Source organism: Cyprinodon variegatus, unplaced genomic scaffold (assembly GCF_000732505.1).
Source record: "Cyprinodon variegatus isolate N-32 unplaced genomic scaffold, C_variegatus-1.0 Scaffold227, whole genome shotgun sequence".
Taxonomy (NCBI): domain Eukaryota; kingdom Metazoa; phylum Chordata; class Actinopteri; order Cyprinodontiformes; family Cyprinodontidae; genus Cyprinodon; species Cyprinodon variegatus.
Genome location: NW_015150680.1, coordinates 680,436 through 704,912, shown reverse-complemented (window position 1 = coordinate 704,912; position 24,477 = coordinate 680,436). Strand labels below are relative to the sequence as shown.

At 36.0% G+C, this 24,477-nt stretch overlaps 1 protein-coding gene across 1 annotated transcript; it reads right to left on the bottom strand.

Moving 5' to 3' along the window:
* Positions 1 to 11,164: 11,164 nt before the first annotated feature.
* urm1 (ubiquitin related modifier 1) lies at positions 11,165 to 23,619 on the bottom strand. Its single transcript, XM_015381006.1, has 5 exons — positions 23,563 to 23,619; positions 20,389 to 20,459; positions 14,110 to 14,191; positions 12,240 to 12,288; positions 11,165 to 11,763 (listed from the first exon to the last, which is right to left on the bottom strand). Exons 1-5 carry the CDS (start codon positions 23,595 to 23,597, stop codon positions 11,695 to 11,697), a joined length of 306 nt encoding a protein of 101 aa, XP_015236492.1. The 5' UTR covers positions 23,598 to 23,619; the 3' UTR covers positions 11,165 to 11,694.
* Positions 23,620 to 24,477: the final 858 nt, after the last annotated feature.

The window sequence follows — 24,477 nt, the reverse complement described above, 5'->3', positions numbered from 1 at the left end:
ACAAGGCAAAGTGGGCAAATCCTGCCAACTCAAGAAGTGGCCTGTTGTAAAGGAGGTAAATAAAAAAAAATAAATAAAAGAGTTAAAAAATATATAATTGTAAATTACTCATCATATCATCATTTTTATTTCATTTTAAAGGTGGAAATATTTGAAAAGGTGCTTTGTCTCGATTTTCAATTACAAATCTTGGATTTTAACAGGAACTTGTGAGGCTATTTTACACCTAACTACTTCAACAGGTCCACATTTTATGTGCATAAAATGTTTGTAACAGGTGTTTCTACACTAAAAGGAACACTATGAGCCAGACCTGCATTCCTTCACTGCTGTCATGTTTGTGTTTTTAATTGACAGTTTAAAGTGGAAGTTCTGTGCTGCTGGCAGCAGTATAGATAAATTGACTTGCCGTGTCAGTGGGCTGGGTGTTTCTTTTCCCCCTCTTCTTCTTCTTCTTCTTTATTCCCAGGTGGCCACTATCTCTGTTTGACTCAAGCACTTTAAAAGAATTGCTCCAGTAAAAAAGAACCCACTTATATGAAGTTTGGTCTGTGCAATACACAAACTTACCCGCACAATGAAGGATTAAAAAGAACGATTTACGTTTTGATTTAATGGTTTAAAAAAAAAGCCAAATATGTTTAAATACTCCCTTAAAGATAAACATGGACAAATAAAAAAACAAACCACTTCATATTAGTCTTTCAGGATTGAGTTTACAAAGAAAATATCACAGTTACTCTCCAACCCCCCCGACCCTCCTCTCCCAGTATGTCGCTCCTCATCTCCTTGTTGCCAAGAAACAGTGCAGCCACTGTCAAAGAATCCAGGGGATGTTAAGGCAGCGGTGTGCTCGGGGGTGGGGTGCAACAGCAGGCGTATATATATATATATATATGTGTGTGTGTGTGTGTGTGTGTGTTTGATAATGGTAGTAGAGAAGCAGTAAACGGTTTAAAGAGGTGCGCTCACCTGAGCAGAGAGAAACAGGGAGGACTTTTCTGTTTCTATCAGAACTGCATATTTATGTTTCCATGTTAAAATAGGACATTTGTTTTATTATTTGTTTTTGAATAATTCAGACTTTCATCAGTGTAATCCAATGCTCTCCTCTCATACTGTACACTGTATTCTCTGTTCGCACCATCAGAGATAGGTGTGGGTGTCCATATACAGTTTTTAAAAATTAGTGACACTGCTGACTAATTTACTAACTAACTTATATTGGTGTATCAAGGTGGCTAGTGCTACATAAGGGACCGGAGTTGGGCCTACTTTTCAATTTCTTTTAAAATATTTTTTCTTTCTTTTTCTTAGATTGAAAACATGCATTTGAAACTATATTAAAATAATGCATTACTTTTAAAAATTATGAGGTTTCCCTACAAAGCCCCAACATACACCCCTCAATTTAATTTTTATTTCAATTTCATCAGTGTCCATCATGTTATACTCTAAGCCCTTCTTTGCTAATGTGTTAGTAATGGGCCTAGATAAATAATAAAAAAACATGATTGCAGTTATTCTAACATATGCGTGCAGAAATACAAAAAGATTACTAAAGAACATATGTTATCCTAAAATTAACATTAAAAGAAAACTAAAAGATGCAAAGCATGGTTTTCTTCCAGTGATATGCAAAAAACATTAAGCAGATGCTCTAATAACTATTTTGACAGTTTTCCTTAATGTTGCAGACCATTAAAACGATTTTAATAGAAGACATAAACCTGTTTTTAAATTATGAAAAAAAAAAAAACGTATCCAAAACAACCTATTTGATTTTAAATGTATAATTCCTTTTCTTGTTAAATCCTGAACTAATCTTGTCAAATTAGATTTCTGCTTCAGTTTCAGTCCCATCCCTTCTTTTATACTCTCTGGCCTTTTGAATCAAGAAATCACCTCAATTGAATCCGTTAACATGAAATATGTTAAAACCATCTGATAACTTTTGGAAGGTGGGAGTTTTATTAAATGAAACTAACACAGCATTTCAGGACAGCCAAATATGATGGTTGAAGTGTTTCTAGACTGGAGTGTTTCCTTAACTTGCTATAATCCTTAGGAGGAATGTTTGGCCATCAGTCATACCCAGAAGCTCCAGTAAACTTAGGTTATAAAGCAGAAACATATATATATATATATATATATATATATATATATATATATATATATATAAATTTACAGCGGATACATCAAAGTTTGAATGAAAATCCAATTTAATACTCTAGAATGACAATTAATCGGCCATTCATGTCCAAGTGTCCCAAGCGGGTTTTGGTTTTTGTTGGTTTGTGTGTAATCAAAGTTCTTTATTATCATGCACTGGAAACCTGTTGTCCAATTTTTGATATTTAAAGCAGTTTTACATATTTCTTGTAAACTTCCTTAAAAGTGTTCCATTACAGTGGACATTTGTTGATGTTAAGAGGTCTTGTGAATGGCCATGAGCATACCTTGCTCAGTAATCTGTCTATGTTGCTTAGTGAAATTAGTTTCTCCTTCATAATGATCCTTTAACAACACCACAGCGGGTAGATTTATAGATCATGGGTTTGTGTCTGTCCACTGACCCTTTTCAGGGACTCTCCTCCCAATTTACTTCTTTGTCCATTTGACTCTGTGTGGTGGCTCGCCTAAACAGCCGTCCCACTATAAATTTCAATGACACTGCCTTGCACGCTGTCGCCTAACTCTCCCCTTCATCCTCTGTAGCAGCAGGGAGGAGATGCCTTCACCAAAGGAGGTTTATTTTAAGGATTCCCCTGTTTGTTCTGTCTTTTCTCTCCCTCCTTCATCTCTCGACGGGACCATTTCGCTGCCCACCTCAGTCTCTATGCCTCCCTCTACCCCTGCCAAGCCTTTTAGCCAGCAGGTTAAACATTGATTTGTGAATGGAAAGGGAAGCATAACGGCAATAGAGTGCAGCAGCCTCCTACTGCACTCTGTTTCTGTGTGTATGCACACACACCGCAACTATTACACTAAACTAACATCCAGCATTTAAGCCTATGAGCTGTCTGCATATAAATGTTTATGAGAAAAGATTTTTGCAAAATAAGAACAGAAAGATCTTTGTATAAATAAGAGCTATAAGCACCAAGTTGGAGATAAAGTATACCTTGCAAAAGTATTGCAATCCCTTAAACATTTTCCTACACAGTCATGATAAAATCACAGTTTCATGTTTTCTTAAGGGGTTTAAGTAGAAATGTTGTCACAAATGGGAAGTAGGTGGAAATGTTAGCTTGACCTTTTTAAGAGCTTTTCATTCAACCCTATTGCTCTGACATCCAGTACAACCTCTTAACTAAATAGAGTTTTAGCTCATAATTACAGCTGTTCAGCTTTATTTACTTATGAGGAGGTACAGTTTAAAACCCTAAAAATCCATAAAACAGATGCTTTAGAAGACATCTAATAAATAAACATACTACAATTCTAATAAACCAAATACATTTTAGGTGTCACATGCATTTGTGTTTAACCACCTCTAACTCTAGGAAACGTCCTGCAAAAGACAAATGTTATATTCAAGTAAACATTAATAAATAAAATATGTTGTGCAGGTCACAGTGCATGACATCATGGAGTGTCTAATCCTTCCAAATGTCTGCTGAAAATCTGAGTTTTTGTTCATGCAGAGGTGAGAGTGAAATCTCACCCTCTTGACTCCTTCCCGCCTCTGAAAAACAGGGGCTGGAGATGGAGGAGTTTGCTTTTCAAGACTCTAAAAAGGGTAAAAAAAAGAGCAATGAATGAGTGACTGGTTGAATGAATGAGAGGCGGGCTGGAGCTAAGAAGAGCCCTGGCTGCGCGGAGCTTCAGAGGTTAACTCGGCTTCTTCATGAGAGGATAAAAAGAGAGAGAGAGGGAAAACGGATTGAGCTTTTAAAAGAGGAGGACCCCCTGCGCCTGCAGGGCGGGATCAGTCAGGATGATTTATTAGATGGAGGGGACAGAGGGAGAGAGAGGAGAGATGCAGGCAAGTCTGCAGATCTACCACTCTCCATGCAGGAGGGAAGGTGCAGTTTGCAAGCATTAAAAACCTGCAGCGCAGGAGCAGCACTGAAAAAGTGCTGATGTGCACAACATATGGATGGGTCTGTTTTAAATATCTGCTTCCATTAAGGTGAAAATAGTTCAACTTTATCCTTTAATATATAACTTAGAGAGGCCTATTCTATTTTCCAGCATTGGTGGGGTGAGATGCTCAATTACTAAACAGCAAGCTTAAAAAATTATCTAAATTTGTTGCTTTAAAATATTTAACTAATCTATTGTCTTTGAATTAATATCCTACTCTATTGCTACATATTAAATTTGAACCTTTTGAAAATATTAACAAGACTAAGAAGGGGCAAAATAACAGGAGTCAAGGATTAGAGAATCAACAATATATCTTTGCAGCTGGTAAGTTATATAATCAAGAGGGAACTTAATCAGCAATCATGCTGATGTTTATTTACCAATGAATTAATACAATTAAAGGAAATGCCAACAAAAAGGCTAATGCACAGCAGAATATATAAAAAAGTGCTCAAACTGGTAGTCAAATTTGTTTGAAAATGATGTTGGTCTTTTAGCACTTTGAGGAAGGATCTGAAAGTGGCAGAAAGGTTTCAAAGAGAAGAGAAGAACCAACTTTGATCCAACATCTTCCAGCACCATGAGGAGTAGCACCAGAGATAGAAGTGCACTTGACTTTGGTCAAACAGTCAGCATATTATTTCAGAATCATGAATCATGTTTCTGCTCTGGTTCTGTCACCTCTGGCTCTCTCTTGCTATTAAGCACTAGGGTTTGCCACTGTCAAGTCAAGTGATAACCTAGTAAATGTTTACACCTCTATGGATGTCAAAATGCTCTTCCATTTGGATTCAACACCAAGTTTAAAAAAAAACAAAAAAAAAAACAAATCAAGCAAACAAAAAATAAAGTCTGAAGAGCATAATCATCCCTTGTTTTTGTGCTTGCTGGGGAAGATGTTACTTTCTTCAGAACTTAGCAGCTTATCTGGAGCTTTTGATTCTGGAGAGGGATTATGATCAACCCCCCCCAAAAATAATAATAATTGTAGGATAACCTACCATACACTAACAATGCTGCAGCCATTCTTCTTTTGAGAATAATGCAAGCAGATGAAAGCCATAAAAACATTCTCGATACCATCAGGTTGGGATAAGAGGCTGTTATGGCTATATGTAGGACATAATCCAAAAAAATCTCACATGATCTGGGGTGAAGCAGTTAAATGATGTCTAACGTCAAATTATTGTGCTTTAGTAGCATGCAAACAATTTCAATAATAGAACAGCATTTTATACAGATCAGCTGCGTCTCTTCAATTGAATATTAAAAACCATACGACCCTCCAACATGTTCTGTTATCTTTCTGTTTTCTGTAGTTTAGAATTCTAAGATGCTAAAGATAAACAAATATTCTGTGAACATTTATTACACAATATATCATCTTTGTTTTTCCTCATGTTCTTTGCTATGTTTTTCTTTTTTTTTGAGGGAGCAAAAAGTTTCAAACAGTTGCATTCGCCTGTACTGTAGATAAACCTTTACTGTGAAAAACCTTTCAGGCAGCTGTGCACCAGTGTGCAGCAAGAGACAGGATAGGGGCAACACAGCATTACTTTATGCTCTATTGTGTTAATTCCAGTTCAAACTTTGCTATCTAATAAAAAGGACTTTAAACACTGGGAGTGGATGAAGATTTTAGCAGCACTGTAACTTAAAAAAAAAAAACTGTTCCAAAAAATCTGGTAACCGGTACAAAAGAAGCCATTTTGAAAAATGGTTAAAATGGAACAATTTTACCTTAATGTATATTAACAGTTTAAACATCATCCAACAAATAAACATCAAAACATGATAGAAAAACGTTTTCAAATCATATTCATTAGATTATGAGTTGATTTAAAACTTGGCATCTTATAAATGATGTATTAGTCTTTATATTTAAATAATCAATCATGTAAATTACTCCAGGCATGAATTTTGAAATTAGATTGAAGATCCAAATACCAAGAAAATTGTGTTGAAGCAGATAAAATGTATTTAAATTAAAACGGTAACGATTATTTTCCAAATTGGTCAATCTGTCGATTATTTATTTATTTATTTTATTAATTGATTAATAGTCGGATGGAAAAAGGTTCCTTAAAAAAATACTTTTTACAAAATTAAACTAGGTGAAGCTTACATTTAAGGAGAGCATATTGACAAAATAGATAGAAAAAGTTTTTTTTTTTATCTTAAATGCAAAATATTGATATATTTTTCTACATTCTTGATATAATTACAGCTCTAAGTGTGTTGCTCTGTCCGCTAAAGGCTTGTTTTAAAGTCTATACTCCAGTTAACAATTAATCGATTAATAAATTAGTTGACCATTAATTCAATAATCGATTAATCATGATTAATCCGATTAATTCTAAATATATATTGTTAAATTCCTACAGTTTTTTATCAGTTCATGAGGACACCAGTCACTTTTCACATGAGCATGTTCTAATCTGCTCGTTTTGTGTCCCTTTCCACAGAGGCCTGCAGCAAACTGCCCTTTGAGGAGCGGAATGGCTGCGCATGGCACTGAAGGCACCGCTTTATCTCCAAGTGCCTTGTTACGGTGCTGCACTAGTTTGCTCACACAAGTGAGAGGAGCCAAAAAAGAAACGTTCAACACGTCATGCAGGGCAGCCAGAGAGTAAACAGTGTCCGGATTGTAATCTCTTTTTGGGGAAGGAAAATGGGGCTGTTGTGTCTTTAAGAGGGGTTGCTGGTCCCTCAACGCAGCTGCCGGCGTGTGTGCGTGCGTGTGTGTGACACAGAGGACAGCGGGGATTCATTACTTAAGCAGTACAATGGACATTTATCACCCCGTGGTGTTATTCAAATTCAGTACCAAGCGAAGACCTTCTCCAATCCTCTCTCCGCCTTCGCATGGCAGCCACAGCATTTATTGTTGGAGCAGGAGGTGCAGAGACGCGCATCCGCACAGGGTGTCAGTCAGTCAGAGTCCGTAAAGGATGGTTGGAGAGGAGGCAGGAGCGTCTGTCCGGAGATATGAAGCAGCCTGCTAGCTCCCAATCTTCTGATGAGAGGGGGGTGGCGCATTTAGACCGAGAGGAGACATCCGAGAGGAACACACGATGTCGGAGCAGAACCAAGGACGCACCAGCGGGAACCAGAGCGTTTTCCATCTCACTTTGGTTTCATCAGTGTTGGAAAGGACCACAACCGCTCGTCGTGCCTCTATTCAAACAGAAGGGGGATTTTTTCATTAATTTAACAGCCGTGGAGAGCCATTGTGTTGCACCTTGAGGCACCAGAACTGAGTTTTCCTCTTTTCGGCACACACGGGTGTAGGATTTACGCGCATCCCTCCCTGACTCTCTCTTATGTTGGACAGATAATTTAACTCTTTTTTTTTTTTTTTTACGTTTTGTTCTGGAATTAGTTCTGAGACTCTTTAAAAAATACATAGATTTAATTTTGGTCAAAACTATAATATATATACGACCACTTTTAAAGACTGCCGAGATAACTTTGGAAGTAGATCCTTAAGAGAAAGATCGGGCTGACGAATACATGTAAAAGGTGTATGGTGTCTTTTATACTCTTTTAAGGCTGGTTTATTTCTAAAATGATTTTTTTTTTATAACTAACGTTTCGTGAAATCGGAAGGAGCTTGGAAGTTTTACATCAATGCTGTTACTGCAAATGCATCCTGCTGCAAAAACTCAGAAATAGAAATGCATGAACAAATAGAGAGTTTCTGGGGGAAATGCATTTCCACGAGAAAGAGCTGATAGAAATATTAACAACAGTAATTTACATAGAAAACTGTTTTCTGCGTCATGCTGTCAGGGGACATGAAGGCAGCCGCAGCAGGTGCACAAATAAGGGGCCCATAACTGCTCCCCATGCATGCACTGTTATTGTGACTTTTTTTCTCCTTTTCTTTCTTTGGCAAGATGATGTTGTGCAGACAGAGTCTTTCGCGACTGATTGTCCAAACGCAATTCTTGAGTAAAATCCAATTCCGCTCCAAGAATTGTGTATGGACATCTGTTGCTGCAGGCTCACTTTCATCAACTGCTGCCTTCTAGGCCTCCGACATCTCTAACAGCAAGTTCTGTGTTTGCTTTATAACTGTAGTATTTGCAGGTAAGGCATACATTTAAATTTGCATCACATTTACTTTGGAGTATTTATGCGTTTGGGCCAATAAAGTGACCGGGGGGAGAGAAAAAAAATCCTTTTCTGCCTCAGACTGTGTTTTCGGCTTGTTCGCCCGATTAGTATTTACATTATGTCGAATACTAATCAAGACTGTTTGTTTTAAAAGACAAATATCGACTGGATGCATTGATATATCGACTGCATTTGGCAAATATGGTTGCAGGCTCACGGTGAGGCCTGCACGCTGCGCGGAGGCGCGCGCTGCTGGTGACATGAGCCAATCATCGGACACAAGAATAAGGAAATCAGTGGCAAGCCATCTGATGAAAGAACGAATTATCAAAAAATTTCATTTTACTTAAAAATGCACCATATTTATTTATAAAAAAAAACAACAAAAAACGTGGATGTAACAGCAATATTATGACATGGATAGAGGCAATAAATCTAATCGCATTAAGCAACGTTTCTTTTTTTTTTTTTAGGATTTCTCCTTTAAAAATGTAATGCATCTTATTGAATGTAAAGGTGTAATATTTTTAGTTTAAATTAAGAAACAAAAATCCTAAATTGATGCTGCTGATGTTAATCATCATTAATAAATCACGTGGGCTACTTATTGGGCAATTTTATGGCACGTTGCTTTCCTTATGCCAAAATAAAAATAACAAGTATGATTATATAACAAATAAAATAAAATAGTGCCCTAAAACTACCTTATTTCTGTTATTATTGATTAAATGTGTGGGTTAATTCGGAAGAAATATAGGGAATACTTATATTTTCTTATTCCATTTGTTTTGCCGTTAATTTTAGACTAATTAATTACACAATTATGCACCAACTCTGCAACCCCCCACCCCTGCACCGTTTTGCAGAAAGACATTAAAGGGTAACCTCTCTTAATACCAGAGGATTAATGCACAATGGTTGCTCTTGTGGCAATAAAGCGTGTGCATCGAAAGGCAAACGCAAACTTTACATTGAATCTTATAGGCTTATCAGCAGTAAAGGTTCCTTTGAAGACTAAAAGGTCTTACAACTTGAAACGACTTAAAAAAAATTACATTAAAACTACTTTAGTATTTCAAAATGCCTGTTTATTAAATCCAGTTTTCAAAGGCATTTTCCACCTGGAAATGGGTAATTCTCGCGATAGTTCGCTTTGTTGAAAAAACATTAGTTTGGGTGGAAAAAAGAAAAAAAAAAAAACAAGTGTGGCTGTTTTATAAATTAAAACTCAAACTCCCTACATCAGAAACAAAGAATTAAAGTTTTAAAAGTATTAAAAATTGTAATTGTAACATGATTTAATAGTAACATATAGGTATAAAGATATGTGTTTAAATGTTTTAAGCAATGTTTGGCTTAAACTTAGGCCTATTTCTATTAGGTCTTTTCAGCCTGGTGCCCAATTTTGGATAATCACACTCATCCTCCTGTATGACAGCATATTGTTTACTTCCTGTGTTTACCTCAGACTGAGCTGTTTATTCTGATGGTGTGAACTGGGCTAGTCTGTATGATGCTGAGGGCAGGAATGTTGGCCACCTTCTCTCCAGCTGCCAGCTGAGACCAAAATAATCCAATAATTACCAATCTGCAAACCACTGTTTACTAAAGTAACCCTATAACATCGGTGGTCACTTAAACTCCTCATAAAAAATACAGGATTATATAAGTATTTTTTTTTATTTAATTTCCATAAACTCTATATATGTATTTTGAGTAGACAAAATTAAAATATAGAGTTAAATTGCAGCACAGGTGCAAATAGATGATTTCCCTCCACTTTGTAAATGTGTCCATTGCAAACAGCAGCTGACACAGTGCAACACTTTCTCCTCACAGCCTCATTAGCATTTCCTTTCTGCTGTCCATTATAGGCCGGTTTCCCTGTTGCAAATCGGACTCCACGACCGAGAAAAGGCTTTCAGGTCGCCTCAGGCGTTCAAAGGAGGGCAGCCCGGAGGCTAGACCTCGACCTCCCGCAGTGGTCCTGTAGTTTACACCTCCTCCCTCCCACACACACACACACACAGCTTATATGTCCATCCTCCACCTACACTTGAATATCCATTCTGAATCTGGCTTTAGCGAGGTAACAATCTGTCCCAAGTTGATTCTAATCACCAGAAAAGTGCAACTGGACCACAGAGCATCTCTTTAATCGATTTTGTAAGCTATCAAATATGGTATAATGTTAGATCTTTATTAAGAAGAAAAAAAAAAGCTTTGAGAGGCCTCTCTGGGCACTTGGGTATATTATTATTTCAGAAAATAAATGGATTTGTCTAGAAAACATTTTTACAAATTCATAAACTACACTTGTTGCCCTGCTTTATGCCCACAGACTGCTGGATAGAGGAGCCAGCAGAGGATGGATGGATTAAAAATAAAGAAATAACTTGCAGTTCTTTTAACAACTTTTCAAAAATTGTTTTTGTTAATGAGCTTGTAAAAAAAAAAAAAAAAAAAGCAAGCTTTACTGCCCATTTAGATTTTTTTTTAATAATTCCATCCCCATGCTTTATATTATTTGGCAAAAATAGTGGAAAGCAACCAGTAATGGCAAAAATTACTAAGTGGTGAAATTATAATCGTTTTTTATAATATATCAAAAGTTTAAATAGTTTTTATTTTGCAATGTAAGATAAAACATACAATATATTTAAAAAAAAATTAAAGAAAAACATTTGGTATCAACTAAGATGGCCTAATGTAATATATTTCTGCCTTGCAATATAAATACAATAAAAATAATAGCAATAATATCGTGTGTTGCATCACAAAAAATATTGTGGCTCTACAGAAAGGAGAGTTATCTAGAAATTGACTCCAGGCTATGTCAGTGTGCCCTTGGGCAAGGCAATCTCAACTCGTCTATACTGATCCGTGCATTGGTGTATGAATTTGTGTCCGTGTGTATAGAAAAAATTTTAAATGAATAAAGCTTATAAGCCATTTATTATCAGTTTATTTGGGGGGAAAAAACTACAGAAAACACAATAGAAAAAACACAAACAGGCGAACACAAAAAGGCATGTGAATGATTTATAACACTGAGGTACAGTTGTAAAGAAGAAGAAAAAAAACACCAACAAAAAATGAAATAAATCTGTATTCTCTTTAATATTTCCTCACAGAAAAATTTGCCGATCATGCATCAATACATTTAGAGGCCCTTGTAACCATTAGGATCAAAAATAAATATCTTCCTTTCGAGTCTGACATCAAGTATTATTTAAAACTTTAAGGCCGGTTCCTTTAGCTTTCTAGTTTGATCAGACAAGCCCACAGAATTCCTTTAGCATGCTGTAAAATTCCCCTCATTCCAGCCGAGAAGTTACCTTCGTGACAGCACCAACAAGCCGTCAGCGCCCAATAGGGTGAGTCGTTGCTTGGATGTGGGAATAAAGGGAGGTAAGGAGGAAAGGATGAGGAGACAAGGCTGGAATCTTATGTACAGGTTAAACATCGGTCCTTTTTTGTTTTTTATCCTCCATGAAGTGTCGAAATAAACACAATGTTGTCTTGGTCTTCGAGTTGATAGTCAAGTTCCCCCTGATGTTTCAACACAGAAAATATTCAATATTAAACGCAGGCAGAAGATAATGGAGAAACTACCCATCCTGTGCACCCATGTGGGGTTCAATCAATGAAAAACTTCTCAATTTATTTACACCCCGAGCCGACTGTTATAATTACATCGATTCATTCAAAGCTGGGGCGTTCAGACCACATGTGCATGTACATACGTCCTCAGCTATGAGACCCCAAGGACAAGCACCCTACACCTTTTATGAAGCCATAACTGACTGGGAGACAACGAGCAAACTCAATTCACTGCATCAGCAAATATGGCGTTTGTTCCTCCCATTCAGATTAAAAATTCATTATTTCCCCCTGATTTAAACATAAAGTTTTAACTTCAGCATTCATGACCTCACATCATTTGACAATTAGCAGAGAATATGTCACACACACACACAGGTTCACCCCAACATCTTCTGACAGTGAACGTGACTCCAAGCACTCACCATTAGCTCCCAGTCTGCATCGTTGATCAGGACCAGAATCCCAGGTCTCCTGTGGGAAAACAGTGCTATAAGATAAATGCTTGTTCCAAAGGTAACAAACAAAATATTATAAAATATAAAAGGCCTAAAAAAAAAAAGAAGAAAAAAATCACCTCCATCCTTCAGACTCTCATATTAAAATAAGCTCACAGGAAAATATGGCTTTTACAATAAATCCCCTTGATCTGTTACATAATAAATGATTAAAAGAAAAATTATTTGTATGTGGGAGTATTTAAATGATCTCCTTTGAATTTAAGTCTGGTGAATTCTACAACAAAAAAAGAAAACAATTTCTCATACTTCCCTGGAAACTACAACTGGCAATAAAACAAGAATCAGCAAATATTTTCGAAGACAATCATTTATAAAGAGATAATTTAAAAGCAATAAATTTTTCAAAACGTAAATCATGTCTGAAAAAAATTAAACCTGTTTTTTTTTTTTAATACAGATCAAAACAAAAACCAAAACATCAATGCTAATTTCATTAATTAATTTTATCTGCAGGTGTAATAAAAGCATGACACAGCTCTAAACAAGAGACATAATTAACCACTATTAGAATGAAAAGCCATTTCTATGTAGTCAAATGTAAAGCAAAATACCTTAAAGAGGTTAAAAACAGCAAAAGAAGAATACAAAAACACCTTATACCCAGATATATTGATCTAAATAGATATAATGCTAACTAGAGAAATGCATCTTGATGTCATATTCAATGTAGAACAAGGGGATCACAATAAAGAGTGTAGCTTGATGGCAGCAAAAATAAATATAAAAACAACACAAAAAATATGCAAAAATAATGTACACTACATACATTTTAAAAAGCTTAACAACAAACACAGAAATGTATGATATATAGACCAAAATACTTTCTAAATAGGCTTCGACATACATTTATTAAAATAAAGTTGGATAAATGTGAACATTTTACAAGCTATGCCTACATACAAACCATTTTTCCAGCCCGAGAACATTGAATGCTTCTCTTGTGACACCTATCCAGCAGTCTTTTACGATACTATATATAAGGAAAAAGTCATTTTTATCTACCAGCATACCGAACATACAAATATATATGGAGGAAATGGGGGAAAAAAAATAATAATATGGCTGTAAATTTGTAAACATCATTGTGTAATAAGGTATGGAGGATGATAACTGATGAAACAGAAGCAATTCTTTGGATTTTGCTTCTAAAAGAGTCCAAGTCATGTCCATGCTGAGATAATGCCAGAGGCAGACACAGGCTGATGGCTCTCATAGTGATCCTATCCACCTCACAGATCGTCTCTGACGTCAGCAAGAAAAAGCAGGAGAGGAAGCCGAGCACAAACACGCCAAAAAAAAAGAAAGAAAAATCCCAAAACAAACATGCAAAACAAACAAGGACAAAGCAAGAATTTCAAGTGTCCATCGAGCTTTAAAAGTAGATCTTAATGATAGCTTTTGTGAAATGAAAAGAAAAATGTATGCAGCTAGAATGTCCAGCCTTAATCTAATCTGTGAGGTTTGTAGGTAGGCCAGCTTTTTCTCTATTCATTGGTTAGACGGTGCTATAAATAGTCGCACACAAAGGCAGCGGTAAAAGTCAACCAGTCCTACAAGACTGCTGTGAGCTTTACATAAATGCATACATTAATGTGGCATCATCATCATCATCTCACTGAGGCCTCTGACGTGAAACAAAATCACTTAGTAAAAAAGGTACTAAACAAAATTTACTGCGTATTTTTTAACATAAGGTTTATAAAATTGTGTTTGAATGGAAGTGAATATTTTGGTATTAATGTGTTCTGATCAAGTGTACGTCAGGTGTCCTTACACCGTGTCTCCCTGGACAAAGAGCTCGGGCCGCTCCTTCAGCAGGTTCCGTTGAATCCAAACCAGCAGCTGCTTCATATTCCCTGTAAACCACATGGACACATGTTCATAAACATTCTATCCAAAAGATTCCCGTTTGTCTTCTGTCTTCTCACTAAAACTAGAACGGTTTCAATATAAGAACGCTTCGTTTATCCCCGAGAACAAAAGCAGAATCTCAGCAGAGAGGCTGCAATAACAGATTTGTGTCCCACACACACATGCAGCCCAAACACATGCAGACATCAGAGGTCACAGGTCAGGGGTTGGGGGTCAAGGTGCATGGTTCCAGCCTCCTGGTCGATGAGACGCGACAGAGGGACCAGGTGGGACAGGGGGTGCATGGATCTCTGCGTACATGTATGTATATTTATGAGTGTAAGTCGAGGAGGGGGAAAGAGGGGCGATACTGGTTATATGGGGGAAGGTTGTCTAGGTTAAATTTCGAGCATCGACAGAGATGTACCTCTTTTTTTAATCTGCAAAAGTAAAAATTTATGAAAACATAAAACAACTAAAGGCTTTGAGCTGAATTTAATGGATAAAATGTAATAAAAATACTATAAAAAGATGGAATTTTGGTGTAAACAATCCTAAATCTCTTCAAGGCAAGCAAAGTTTTTTGTTTAACTAAATCTATGCTACTTATTAAACACAATGCTTCTCTATTTAGCTTAATTATAAGCCATTCCTGCATTTTCTATTGGTCTGACCTCCTCTATAATCAGACTGACCTTGTCTCAACAAAAGGTTGAACCTCACTCAGACAGAGCAAGGAAACAGGGCTATAAGGACAAATCCTCACTAAAAAAAAACCTATTGGTAACAACTAAAATTCATTCTAATATTTAAGTGTTTTGAGAGGAATCAGGTGTATTTCTTTAAAATGTATAGACAACTATTCATATAAGCAAAGAAATATTTTTTTCCTGCATAATTCTGTGGTTTTTATCCAATAGCAGATTTTGTATTACTCTGCGACTAGTAGATATTCGCTGCAGGTCTGCAGGTAGAAACACACACACACACACGTGATAAATTCGATGGAATCAACAAATTTAAACCGCTTCACATAGAAGAAGAGAGGAGATGAGGGGTTCAAACATGGAGAGGGAGCCCGTAAATGAACCGAGAAGAGAAATATAGGTGGTTGAGAACAGCGATGCAGGTGTGAGGCTGTGAGGAGCGGGTTAAGGCTGTAGCAGGAAGGTGTTGGCAGTCTGAACCTGAAGTAACAACAAGGATTAGTTCACATTCAGAATTATTTTTTTTACTATTAAATTCAACCAAATAAATGCTGGTTTTCAAAAATATCATCACCTAACATCAAGGTATTTAAGTAGGATTTGCAAACCCTATTAGGAGGTGTTTTCACTTGTAGAATTTGCACTCACACACACACACACACACACACACACACAAACACACACACACAGATATATACTCTATTTTTTATATATATATATATATATATATATATATATATATATATATATATATATATATATATATATATATATATATAACAGTTCAACTGTATTGTCATTACACTGTCACAAGTACAGAGCAACGAAATGTAGTTTGCATATTTCCTTTCATGTGATATACAGGATATAAATATTTATTTAAATGTGCACAAAGACTATGTATATATAGACTATAAATGGTATATATAAACAGAGAGTACTTATAAGAGGCTATAAAAAAATGTGAAAACTATATACAGATTATACAGGAAAGTTAGGAGATATATATATATATACATACATACATACATACATATACATACACACACATTAATGGGGTTATAATAAAGGATAAATAAGAATAGATAATATCAGATAAAAGATTTTCAGATCATCTCCAGCTATAGTTGAAAAGTATGTGTAAGTGCTGTTGGATCCGTGGATGTGTGTCCATATGGTATTGTTGTGTGTGTGTTTTTTTTTTTTGAGGGTGGGGGTCAGTCGCTTTAGTTGGTGTCATGAGGCGTTCAGGATCTAAAATAGATACACACATTCTTTTCAAGCTTATAGATAAAATCTTAAAACGTTAAAGGCAACATGTATACTATATTGATAATTGATTAAAAAGAATAATAATATCGAATAGATGTGTAACTTTATGAAGCGCTTTATGTATGTATGCATACAATTTATTAATGTCCCTTCCTGGCACTTATTTTACTATTTTTTTTAAAACCAAACAGATATTTCCATTGGGTTTTGTTGGATTTTGGTTCCATGTTTGCATACCTCTGTTACTATAAAATAAATAATAAAATATGTTTGATTGTCACAATGTCTAGAAAATATTGAACAAACCTTTGCAATAAACATAAAATGGAATTGATTTCATGGATGCCTATTTGGTCCTTGCAGATTAGAGTATCCCACATGCTGCAGATGAAATGTGTATCTAAGTCCATAAATTTGGTCTGGTGTGTCAGAACTGCAATGATGGTTAATAATCGCTCCCAAATATATATTTACATATAAAACATTTTGCAAGCAATGCATATATACCCATACAAATACCCAGTACAGTGTGTTTAGCACTGACCTGCTCCTCTATGAGGCTAAGAACAGAGGCCATCACTGCAGCCATCATGACTCCTCCTTTCTGCTGACTCCATCTGCCTTTGACTATCAGGATTTTTCTCCACCATTACCTCATATTCACTCTCCCTCATTTACCTTTTTATTACGCCCCTCACACACACACACACACACACACACACACCTACACACACACACACTTCTCCACCGCTGATAGAAGTTCCTGTCTTGCCCTTCCGTCGATGATTTGCCGTCGTTTGTATGTCTTCTTTAAATTGACGCAGAGAGATGTGTTATATTTGCACCCTAAAAAAGGTGTCATCATATTAATCACCAAATGTCAAAAGCTAATCTTTTAAAAAAATTCATAAAATGTAAATAAATATAATAAATGCCAGTTAAGTAAAACTACATAACAGCAAGAGGCTTAGTTTTGAAAATTTTCAAATGCACTTTGCGGTGCAGATAGAGGAGAACATGAGAAAAACTAAACAAAACAAAAAAAAAAACAGACGCATACGACAGAGGAGAACCTGCGTCACAGGATCCCAGTGCATCCTGGGATACAGCTGTGCAGAAGGGAGGGGGGTAAAAAGGCGCCATTTTGATGTTTATCTAATACCACAGATTCTTTTCTTTTGCGAATGCACTTAACCCACTTTTCGAGGATTTGTTTTTGTTATGCGATTACGGCTGTCATGTAAGGTAGGGGGAGTTCAGCTATGCATTTTTCTGCAGATGTATTGGGCGAATAAAAAAAATAAAAATAGGGGGATCCTCTTACTATAGGGGTTTTGTTGTGGGTGTGCGCAAACAAGAGGGGGACGGGTCCTTCAGTTTAGGGTCATCAATCATTCGTCGGGGTCAAAAAAGAAATACGAAGGATTCAGAACCAATTATATCAACCTTTGCTGCACCCCCCCTCGATGCTCATATGGACACACACATATACACACTCATATAGGTGCTAAAAAAATATATTTAGGGAAGAAAAAAAACCTACCAGATACCCAGCCTGCTGGATGCTGGCTAGCAAGTTTAGCCAAAAAAATTTATATTTAAAACCTAAAAGTGAAGATCTTTTAATTCTATTTGGAAAAAAAGAAAAGAAAAAAAGGAAACAAAAGGTCCAGACAAACACACACAGACCTACAGGTCAGCTGGTGGAGCAAGGTCATTGTCCAACTGACATTCCCTGTTCTGGTCAACTTTTGTCTCTTTGCTGTCGTGGTAACATCGTTGCCCTGCATGAACAGCCATTGTTTTGCCGAATACCAGAAGGACTTATTTCTAATATTTGTCACCAAAGCAGAGAAAAATATTCAGGCCGTAGGCTGATCTTTATTTTTCTTTATGCTTCATCACCTCAGTGTTGTGAAAACGACTCCTAATGTGTGAACATGGAGTCCATGTTGGAATAATATCTCAGTTTAATGTTTAAGAAAAACATTTTTGTTAAACTGAGAAACCAAAATGATATCTGCTTTTGAGAGACCCATTTTAGCCAGGAAATGATACATGGACTAAAAATCTGAAAATGGTAGCATGCATTTGTATTTAAAGGGGGCTTACGGAGCTAACTAGACATTGTCAGATTTGTCTAAGTTTAAATCTCTAAGTATTTCTAGTCCCTTTTAAATGACGTTCACTGCAACCAACGGCATGCAGAGGTTCTCCAACAGGTAAGAGGAGATGAGCAAACAGCTTTGTGAAGACCAAGACACGCACTAGAAACATCCGGAATGAGGTGAGTATAAATTTCAATTAGGTAATAAAAAAATGACATCCCCAACTTCTACATCACATATAACACTTTTAAAACAATTATCTGAAAATGGATGATCATTACAAAACTGCACTCCTACCAAGGCTTTTCTATCCATAAATACTTATATAAGGGCTAAGAGCAGCATTAATGAGAGAAACAGCAAAAAGGCCCTTTTCTCTGGAGAAGCTTCAGAGAAAAAAGGCTAAAGATAAGTGAACAGCTGATTGTCAAATCTGGGCTTCGATGAAATAAGAAAAGGCAAGTCTAATCCAACATTAATATCTGTGCTGATCCTGATATTACAGAACATTCTAGATCATGCATATATAGGGCAGATGTATCCAGTCTATTTTAGTGGTGTGACTAAATTTAAAATGTATAATCAACTTAATTACAGGGTTTGTGTTTAATTAATTGTATTTTAGTAAAAAATCAATTCCAATTCAAACTCATCTTTACTCAATTATTAAATAAATAATCATAGAAGCAAAACAACACCTATTTCTATTGTTTTTGCAGCTATTTAGGTTAGTCATCCATAAGAGCAACAAGGCATATAAGATGATCTTTAAGCAGAAGATTAAGTTTAATTTCTATTAGTGACAGAACTATGACAGTTCAGCTCTGCATAAAGCATTGCTTATCAATTGTAATTTAAAATGGAGCATTTAGTACAATTAAAACAATTAGCACAGGATTATTGCACAGGCTATTGCACAGGGTATTAAATAGGTATTTATATAAATAGGTATTTATATATCTAGTTATATATCTAGTTATTGCAGGGTATTAAAAATAAACAGGTTATTAAATAGTGATTGCAGATTAGTTATTGCACATTTGAGGTACCTGGTTTGAGCCAGTTTTTATGCTTGAGCAACACCGGTGGACCAACGCTTGTGAGTCAGATTTACGGCTGTACAAGAAACTGGTAATACAAAGGTTCTCACTTGGGACTAAAATAGAATTAATTGTGTTCATTTTTCTAACTTGTTAAAATTTTTCAGATTAATTAAAAAAAATTAATACTTTAAAGACCTGGCCAAGTCGATTTCTATACTAAATTTAATATGGGTTAAGCCTTGGTGGGCATCAATATTTGATTTAATTAATACTGTCATTTTGAACCCTTAGAGTGGTATATTTGTTTTCAGAATGGAATTTGTCCCCTTTTATGACTTTCTTTCTGACATAATACTGGAAAACCTACACCATAAACTACCATGAATAAAAAACTCCTATAATAACGGTAGCAGCATCATACTGTGGGGCTCAGGGTAGATGAGAAGATTGGTAGAGCTAAACTTCTGTCTGTTTTAGAGGCTGAAAATAATTTAAGACAGGGAAAGGGGTTAAACTTCCAGCAGGAAAATTAATCTAAACATTCACCTTGAGGTACAATGGGGTGGTTTAAATCAAAGTATATACATAGTCAAAAGTTCAGACTAAAATCCATCTGAGAATTTGGGGGAAAAAACAGCAATTTGACATTTTCAGATCCTGTTTAACTGTTTATATAACCTAAAGGTTTTTCAACAGAAGATTGAGCATTGAAAGGTGTCTGATGCATTTTAAAAAGGCCTTTCATTAAGATCAATTAAACATACAGAATTTATAATGTAGTTTAAATCAAGTGGAGATCAGTTCTTAACCATTTAAAAAAGTGCTGCACTAGTCATGTCACTAAAAACTGAAAATGTGGAACTGGCTGTACGTTGCTCCCTATTGCCACATATAAAAAAAAACAAGGAATCTTATCTGGTCATACATACATGTAAAGATACATATTTACCCTTTGTTAACAAAAATCTTTAAACATGTGCAAAAATAGTACATATTAAGGTTTTTATTATGACCTGGATGATTTGTTTTCACTTAAATCTGCTGGGCGATCAAGGTGACAGACGATACTCACATGGTTCAGACTGGCTCGGTAGAGTTACGTGATGTTCCTTGACACCATCGAAAAGTAGCTCTGCTCCTCCTCTAAATGAAACAAAGAGTTTAGTTTTGTTAATAAAACAGAAAGAAAAGAAAACCACAAAGTTAGATTTCTCAGGAAATTTAACATTTTTTATTTTGATGACAAAGTCGACATGTAAAGGAACGTGCAATCATCAGTCACCTGTTGACTTGACAGTCACCTTCACATGGACAATAAGCCACAAAAGTATTTGGTAAAGAAGCTCCTGGTTTACAGATTGATATATCCAATAGCAATGATGGAAAGTTGAGTGGAAGGAAAAAATGTGACACAAATGGGTACACAAGGAACAAGTAGGACTGCAGCCTTGAAAGGATAGAAATGCAAGGTGGATTATTGTGAAGGGGATTCATAAGCCACAGGTCACAGCTGATGTCAGCAGGGCAAATGAAGACATATTCAGGACATGAGCTACAAATAGAGATAGAGCAATCTTCAACAGGCAGATATTTTTATAACAATATTAAAAAATGTTTCTAGTATCGGCCGTTACATGCATGCACTGCGGCAGCAGCAGCTTTCAATTCAGAGCGCCCACAGAGCTCAGAGTATTACGTTAAAAGTTCTCTTTTCTGTTGCCGTCATTCACTAAAAGCACACTTAAAGACCATTTGAGGCAAGAACATTATACTTTTAAGCGTCACTATATGGCCCATTTACTGGTTTAATGCGTAATTTAAAATACATTTCCGAGGTTGAGAGGACCATGGCAACCAGCGGACCTCCGAACGTAACGGCAGCCGGGGCTAACTGCAGCCCGTCTGCAGCGGCCCTCTCGCAGCATAGCCGTGTGTGAAGGACCGCTGGCTCTGATGGTAAGTTTTTTGTTTTATTTGGCAAAATGTTTATTTGATTTGTGTTTATCTGCTCATTATTCCCCCAATAAATGAAAAAAGTAAGAATTTATTATTATCCAGAGATTATTAATAACAGAAGGTGAAATCCAGCTCCAGACAGGCCGAGAGTTTGGTGACATCACAAGTAGGGATGCACCGATCCAATACTTTTATTGGTATCGGTCCAGATATAAAGAAAATAAAAAAAACTAGATCGGTATCGGTGACAATTGACTCAATATAGGGGTCGATCTAATCATTCTAACTCTATGCTATACTCTGCCGTCACGCGGCAGCACAACACGATGGAGTGAGCGAAAGGATCTGGAGTGTGGTTTTTCACGCTCTCTCAGCCTACTAGCCCAATTGCTACGTGCAATATTTGTGGGAGAAATGTCCCGAGGGCTGTGTTAAATCTTCAAACTATAACACCACCAAGTTAATGAAACACGTCCAGAAGTTTCATAACAAGGAACATGCTGAGATATCGGACTCGGCAAACAAAAAGGATGCAGCAGGAAGCAGCCAACTTTGAAGCCAAAGAAATCACAGAGATGATGCTTGATAATGATAATGACATTTTTTTTTTTTACATGTTGACCAAGTCAGAGAACTTTTGGTTTAAGATTTTGTGGCCAGTTGTTAAATGAATGAGTCATAACATTTATATTGGGGTTGTTTCCTATTTTTTTTTAAGAAAAGGGAAATCAAATCATATGCACAGAAGAATGATCCCAGTTTTCCTTTTCACACAATGAAACCAATTTTTAGGTAATAATTCCCTGCATTTTTTGATATCTGTATCGGATCGGTGTCGGCCGACATTAAACTTCAAATATCGGTATCGTATCGGAGGTGAAAAAGGTGGATCGGTGCATCCCTAGTTACAAGCACGCTTCTGTTCCAATTGACCCATATTTATGCTGCATGCTCCCGTTCTCATCGAGCCCACACTTTCCTGTGTTCTTCTCAAGAACATACTTGGCAAGGACACCAGTCCGTACTCGCATTCTTGTGAATTAAGAAACGGCCATTGTGTCATATCATGTATACGAAGAAGAAACTTAGATTTATTTTGTCATTTTGTATACACAAGTGTACACAAATAGAAACTTTGTTAAAAACAGCTCTGTAGACAATTTCATTTTTTTTTTTAATGCAGCCTTGAAAACAGTAAAAAAACAACAAAATAAAAACAGTAATATAAACATATGACAGTATATTTTACAGTTCTAATATTTCAGTTTTTTGTTTATTTTTTTAAACAACTATTGGTTCAAGAATATTGGCAGCACATATCTGATGTGTCAGAAGGGTGTGATAATAATCGGTATTGGAATGGGCCCTAAAAACTATCATCGGTGGATCTCTGTCTACAAGAATTATAATTCTTGCATGAAGTGACTTCTGAAGCAGCAAAAGAGGAAACAGTTCAACTGAAGTTCAGTTTTAAATGAATTTGAAAGTCATGGTCCAAGAGTTTGATAAAGATTCCACATGTAAAAAGGTTTTTTTTTTTTTTGACATTATAAATAACTACTGTCTGTCAATAAAATGCAAATATCTGCAGTAAAAAAAAACACAAAGAAAAAAAAAATAGGGTATTGTAATGTGCTAAAGTATTTTTTTTCTGAAAATTCCATTAATGGTATATTCAGTGTAGGATTAAATGATGGACGTTACTCATCATAACATTGATGAGTATTGAGACTAGGCTATTTTTCTATTCTCCAACTCATTCCACCCGAATAAAAATGTTCCATGACAATTTGTCTTGTTAAAAACAAGTGTTTCTTTTTATTACTTGTTTTAAACTTCAAATTGAAGCTCCAATATGTTAAACCTACAGGGGTTTATGGGAGTTACAGTTTACTGTAATTTATTTTACATTAATATATTTTATATTATCATCTAAGACATGGAATTCCCAATATTTATTTTTTGTCGTTGCCTCAGAAATTGCTATCTATGGATACATAGGAGCAGTACTGACTCTTTGTATCAGCTTTTTTAAAATCAGAACGGCTGTAAAAGGAGACTAGAAGGAGCGAAAATTTAAGTCAATCTCCAGAGTAAACTCTACGTTCTGTTGTGCTGTTGCTCTGAGAAGCTCTGTTTTCTTTTTATTTCAGCCTCCCTGTAGCGTTTAACGACCGTAAACTCACGGTTTACACTGGAAATATGCTGAAAGGAAACATTTAACAGTGCGCATTTCAGAATACGAAAAACATTTACGGTAAATAATCGCAACTAGTTATAATTTACCTACCCAAACTCCAGATGAACAGCAACGGGGGCTGCCATGTTGTCTGCGCATGCAGGAAGTGATGGACGGATAAGGCGGAAGTAACGTGTTCACACCGCGTGCTGTGTCCATGGTTACCATCAATCTGAAGGGAAGCTTTACTTCTCGAGTGAAATGATAGTTATAATGCATGGAAAGGTTATTATGTCGATATTTTCCATCGTTTTTTCTATGTTTTTAATCAGAACGCTTCCTTTACCTATTAGATATTGGATTAATTATATAATTTAATATCTATAAAACTTATTTTTTTCATTTTCGTTGGATCATTGCAATAAAATAGACCCGAGTATACCTACTGACTTTGATTAAAGGAACAAATTCCTGTGTAAGACAATGTATGTGTTTAAAATAAAAGTAGTGATTGCACTCTTTTACCTATGTAAAAGTAAAAAAGCATAGGTTCTATATTGCTTATATGCTTAAGTACACAAGTCAAATGTAGTTTTTGCCTTAACTTATGTAAATAACATGTCAAAAAATATATGTTCCTAAAAATAAAAAAATAAATTCCTATCCACGAAAAATCCATCAGTTTTTCTCTTTTACTCACTGTTTTGGTAGGGGAGAAAAAAAAAATAAATATATATATATAGACCCTGGGCCAGGAATCAAACCCAGGACCCGGGTTTGATTCCTGGTATATATATATATCAGGAATCAAACCCAGGTCCTGAGTTTGATTCCTGGCCCAGGGTCTTTCTGCATGGAGTTTGTATATTCTCCCCATGCATGAGTGGGTTTTTTACTCCAGCTTCCTCCCAAAGTCCAAAAACATGAGTGACTAACTGACGTTTCTAAACTGTCCTTTGGTGTCTGTGCATGACTGATGTCATGCAACACCTTGACAAGGTCAGTCTCTGTACTGTGGTGAACATG